The sequence below is a fragment of the Trichosurus vulpecula genome, chromosome 6 (assembly GCF_011100635.1).
Source record: "Trichosurus vulpecula isolate mTriVul1 chromosome 6, mTriVul1.pri, whole genome shotgun sequence".
Lineage (NCBI taxonomy): Eukaryota > Metazoa > Chordata > Mammalia > Diprotodontia > Phalangeridae > Trichosurus > Trichosurus vulpecula.
The window spans coordinates 219,577,771-219,583,770 of NC_050578.1; the positions used below are offsets into that span (position 1 = coordinate 219,577,771).

General features: G+C 38.7%; 1 protein-coding gene across 1 annotated transcript; it reads right to left on the bottom strand.

Annotated features, from left to right (window-relative positions):
• Positions 1–1,598: 1,598 nt before the first annotated feature.
• Positions 1,599–2,537, bottom strand: LOC118854196 (olfactory receptor 480-like). The gene has a single exon (XM_036764539.1). The coding sequence runs from the start codon at positions 2,535–2,537 to the stop codon at positions 1,599–1,601; it is 939 nt and encodes a 312-aa protein (XP_036620434.1).
• Between the last annotated feature and the right edge of the window lie 3,463 nt (positions 2,538–6,000).

Below are 6,000 nucleotides of genomic sequence, written 5' to 3' on the forward strand. Positions count from 1 at the left end.
CCCACACATGCCACAGTGGCAGCAGTGGCCACAACAGCACCTTTGAGAGCTCTCAGTCCAGAGACAGTAAGGAGAGTGGGACAAATGGTCAGAAAGAGATTATAAGGGACTCTTTGCTGGCACTGGGCACAGGTAGCATTGATTGGCAACTCTATTGCTCATATGCAGTGCTGGGTTGTAGTTCCAGGATGGAGAGGAGTTCTGGTGGTTGTTGACAGGGGAGCAAGGACCTTAGACACAGTTCCAAAGTGGCTGCAATTGCAAGGGATTAGGTGCCCTTCCTGGGAGGGGGCACAGACTAGGAAAGCAGTGGCCACACCTCTCCCAGGATCACACTGTTTAGGAAGCACCAAAAACACAGACTCCCAGAAGTAGCTCTAAAAACAGCAGCACAAAAAAGCCCAAAGCTTTAGACAATGCCTTCCACTCCCCGGGTGAGCAGAGCTTAACATTAACATAAAGTTCAAAAATTACCGTGGTGGCAGGGAAAACCAAGATATAAATTCATAAGGAGACAATAATGTGAAAACAGGTACAAAAACGCCTCGAAGAAAACTGCTAATTGTATCCAAATTCAACAAGAATTCTTGGAAAAGTTAAAGAAAGAGATGAGTAGCGGAGTAAAAATTGGGAAAAGAAATGAGAATGGTGCAAGAAAATTATGAAAAGAGAATTGACAGCTTGGTAAAAGAGGCACAAAAATAATGAAGAAAGTAACACCTTTTTTTTTTAAAGATAGTAACATCTTAAAAAGTAGAATTAGCCAAATGGAGAAGGAGATAAAAAATTTACTGAAGATAAGAACTCCTTAAAAAGCAAATTTGGCCAAATGGGAAAATAGGTACAATATTTGACTAAAGAAAATAATCCCTTAAAAATTAGAATTGGACAATGATCTAAGACAACTCTGAAGGATGAAAAATGCTATCTATCCCAAGAGAAAGAACTGATGATACCTAAATATAGACTGAGGCATACTTTTTTATTTTATTTTTTTCTTGAGGGTTTTTTTCATTGGTCTATGTTTTCTTTCACAATGTGATTACTATGGAAATGCTTTGCATGACTACACATGCCAAACCTAAATCAAATTGCTTGCCTTCTCAATGAGGGGGGTTGGGGAGGGAGTGAGGGAGAGAATTTGTAACTCAAGTTTTAAAAACAAATGTTCAAAATTATTTTTACATGTAACTGGGAGAAAATAAAATACTAAATATTTTAAATGTAATTGTGAAATATTTACCAAAATTATTATTTAAAAAATTAGAATTGGTCAAGTGGAAGCTGATGACTCCATGAGTAACTGCAAAACAATAAAACAAAATCAAATGAATGAAAAATAAAAGAAAATGTGAAATATCTCATAGGAAAAACAAGTGACCTGGAAAACAGATCCAAGAGAGATAATTTAAGAATTATTGGACTATATGAAAGCCATGGTCCATAAAAGAGCCTAGACATCATCATTCAAGCAATTATCAAGGTGTGGAAGGGAGTGGGAGGGAGGGAGAGAATTTGAAAATCAAAATTTAAAAATAAAAGAATGTTTAAAATAAATAATAATTTTTTTTTCAAAAAGCACTTGTATTCAGTTGAATTCATGAAAAAAGATGTTTCCTACTCATCAGTTTCCTTAGTGCTCCCTTTACTTCATTGTTCCTTAAACTGTAGATCAGGGGGTTTAACATGGGGATCATTACACTGTAGAAAACAGAAGTCACTTTATTCTCATCCACTGAGTAGCTAGACTTAGGCATCACATAAATTAAAGTAAGGGTCCCGTAGAACAGAGTGACTGCTGTGAGGTGGGAGGTGCAAGTTGAGAAAGCTTTGGATCTCCCCTCAGTGGAGCTTATTTTCATGACAGAGAACAGGATGCATACATAAGAGACTATGATAATTAGCACAGTGATCATAATTATTGACCCAGCAGAGGCAGGAGGAAGAAATTCAGCAAGATTGTCTTGGGAGTAGGAAAGCTTCAAAAGTGGTGAATAATCACAGAAAAAGTGATTGATCTTAATAGTTCCACAGAAGGACCGGTTCAATAAGCAACCAGTAAAGATCCAAGCATTCACACAACCACCCAGGTAGGATATGATGAGTAACAGAGCACAGACCCTAGTAGGCATGTTGGTGGAGTAGAGTAGGGGACTACAGATGGCCATATACCAATCATAGGCCATCACAGCCAGCAGAAAGCACTCAGCTGTCCCAAAGGTGGCTTCACAATACATTTGGGCCACATACCCTGGAAGAGGGATTAAGGTTATGTCCTCAAGGGAGTTCATGAGCATGAGAGGGGTGACAGATGAGGAAATTTCAATATCCACAAAAGCCAAGTGGCTGAGGAAAAAGTACATTGGAGTGTGAAGTTGGGAGCTATTTCTGATCAATATGATTATGCTGAGGTTACCAACTAAGGTGACAGCATAAACACCTAGGAATATCACAAAGAGGATGATAGAAAGAATTGGATCATCTGTTAACCCCAAAATAATGAATTCAGTCACAGCAGTGCAGTTATTGTCAGACATTTGTCTTGGGACAAGTGCCTATTAGACAAAAGAAAAGGAGATTAAGATAGAATGCAAGATTTATGTCTATTGATACGTTTAGGAAACATTCACTGGCCACTTCCTGCATGTCCATTGTATGATCTTACTCCCATACTTTGTTCTTATGCACTATAGCAGGTTGCCCATAAGCAAAGCAGAGATGAATAAATTTGTTGCCCCCAAATTTTTCTCCATGGACCAACAGGACTGTATGATTTGCCAATTTTGCATTATGCCAGTGTGAAAAAGCATCTAAGAGTGAAGAGGATAGTTGAACTCCAGCCATAGGAATTGTATGCAAAGACTTAGTTATAAATTAAATATATGCAGAAACTATATCTGAATGTATAAATGCTGGTCTGCCAACTAACCACCCATTGCGAAGTACTTGCAAAGAAACAGTATCTGATTTGTGTTCCCCGACTTCTCAAAGGACTACCTTCCACAACTGAAGATGTTATCTACCTCATGCTAATTGACAATGAGGAAAATTCTAGTTTCCAAGATGACCATTGTGCTTTAAAATCACAAAAAAGAAGGAATAGGGAGTCTGGATTCTAAGTCTTCATACCATATTTTCCTCTTAGAACTTGGCATTGCTGAAAAGAGCTCTCATTAGACTCGATATTGCTAGCCTGAAGGACTATGGGAAAATTCCAATGGGTAATTATGTTTGTGTGTGTGTGAGTATCTATATACCTCGGATTTTCTAAGTTATCACTTCCCTAATGTCATGGTCCTCTTTGAGAATGAGGAACAAACAACAGCCCTGTGCGCAATAGGAGCTGCCCTGCCCCTCTGGGGACCCAACTTTTCCTTCTCTTCTTCTTTCCTTCCTTCCTTCCTTCCTTCCTTCCTTCCTTCCTTCCTTCCTTCCTTCCTTCCTTCCTTCCTTCCTTTCCTTTTAGAAACATCACAATAAATCTTGGGGTTTACAGAGTAGCCTCACTGGCCAATAATACATCCCAGGCTAAACCCCACTTGGTCATTTTTTATCCCTTGATTGACTCAGAGCGAATGTAAACAGGAATTATTTCTGTTTTGGCCAGAAATCCTGAGGGTCTTCCCCCCCACACTCTGATCTTTTTTTTGGACTAGCTTAAAGAGGCCATTCTTTGCCTTGTTTTTTACCTAGCTTAATCACTGAATGGACATTGCCTCAGCCACACTGAGACCTGCTAAAGATCTAAGCTTTGAAAGGTCAAGGTCTTCCACTGCATCTGGGGCCATCTCCAGTCATCCTGATGTGTGTCTGCCTACTGGACCCAGATGGCTCTGGAGGAGAAAGTGAGGCTGGTGACCTTGTACAGCCCTCCCTCACTTAAATCCAATTCACTTGCATGTTGTAGCATCACCTCCCTGATGTCATGGTTCTCTTTAAGAACAAAGGTCGGTCAAACAACAACAACAACAACAATCATATATCTGAGATATTACCTTCAAAGATCAAACTACCTAGAAATGTTTGCATTTGTTGGTGCTTGGTAAGACACAAATAAAAGATATCATCTTAAATGTTACCTTTTTCCTGAAATGTTCTTATTACTCCCAACTTTAAACTCAATTTCTTCTCTTCTAAGTTGACTAAGAAAGCATGTAAAATATTAAGATACTGTTCAGGTCAGAGAAGAGCCTGACCATAAATACTTCTTTATGGGTTGGTGGTCCAACTTTTTCTTTGTGACCACAAGAAAAAAGGATGCATTAACTAAACAAAAATTTGTAGAGTGCTGAATAAATTTTTTAACACCTTCTACTTCACTTTTCCTTCTTATAGAACTTTGCATCCTCTTTTTCTGCTATAAGAAGGGCTGTCCCTGTAGGCTACCTTTTCTTTCCTTTTCTACCATTCAAAACTCCTCAATATCATCCCCTATTGTCTGCAACAATCTCTGAAAAGCAGATAGTCCTTCTTTTTCCCAGGGCCAATCCCTCTACCTGCTCCATCGATCCCATCCCTCTTATTTCAACCCTAAACTTTCCCCACTGAAAAACTCCCTTTTGAATTTTAATCTTTCTATCTATAGGCTTTTTTCCTTTTTTGTACAAATGGGCTGAGATCAGTCCAATCCTTTAGGACGTTGTATTTAACCCTGATATCCTTTCAAGTTATGATACTATCTCTTCCCTTTCCCAATCACCTTTCACGAAAAAAAAATCTACCCTTGTTGAGTCCACTTCTTCTCCTCCTACTCATTTGTTAAGTCGTTCTACTCTGGTTTCTGACCCCATCACCCCATTTAAACTATTCTGTACAAAGTTATCAATAATTTCTCAATTTTAAAATCATAGTGTTTTTGTAATCCTTATTTAAATTCCTTAAGATGAGAGGTTGTTTTGGACTTTGTATTTGTGTTAGCATTAGCACCTAGAAAAATAATTTTAAAAACAGTAGGTGCTTAATAAATACTTGTTCACTGCTTCTTGGCCTCTGCAGCATGTGACAAAGTGGACCACTTACTCTTCACGGATATTTTCTCCTCATGAATTTTCATGACACCGGCTCTCCTGATACTAGTACTCCTCCTACCAATCTAACCTTTATCAGCCTGCTTTGGCAGATTGTGATCCTGGTATAGCCTCCTAATAATACATATTTCACCCAGCCTTGAACTCCAATCCGCACATCACCAGTAGTTGGACATTTGTACCTGGATGTTCCAAAGGCATTTCAAACACAGGAAGTCTAAAAGAGAACTCATCTTATCTCTAACTTTGAATCTAAAACCACTTATCTTTATAATTTCTTATTTCTATTCAGGGCCCTACCATCCTTCTAGGTACCCTGGTTTGCAATCCTGGAATTAATCTCTAATCTTCTCTCCATCTTCCCTTTCCCATCCAGTCAATTGCCAAATCTTGACAACTTGTACATCCACCACACATATCACATCTCCTCTTATGTCTACCCACACAACTACCACTGTAACTCAGGTTTGCATTTCTTCTCACTTGGACTATCGCAAAAAGCCTCTTAATTAAAAGTGTAGTCTCTACATCCTTTAAACTATCCTCTAAAAACGAATAAAAATTGTCTTCTTAAAGCACATGGCTGACCACATCATTTGACTCCTGAAGCCTTGAAGAGACTGCTTATTGCCTTGAGGACAAAATAACTATTCTTCCGCTTGATATTTAGAATCCTGGACATTCTGAATCCAGCCTTTCTCATCAGATTTATTTCACTATATTCTCAGCCATGTACTCTATGCTTCAGGCCAATTGATCTACTAGTAGTCCTCAGACTCAGAATTCTACCCCCATCTCCTTCCTTTTGCACAGGCCAGAACTCAAAATCCCCTAGCTCAGCACTGCTTCTTAGAATCTTAAGCTTCTTTGTGTCACAGCTAGTGGGATGACCACTTACAAGAATCCTAGTTTCTTAAACTCTGTTCCTCCTCAACTTATCTTATTTTTACTTATGTGTATAAACATTTTATCC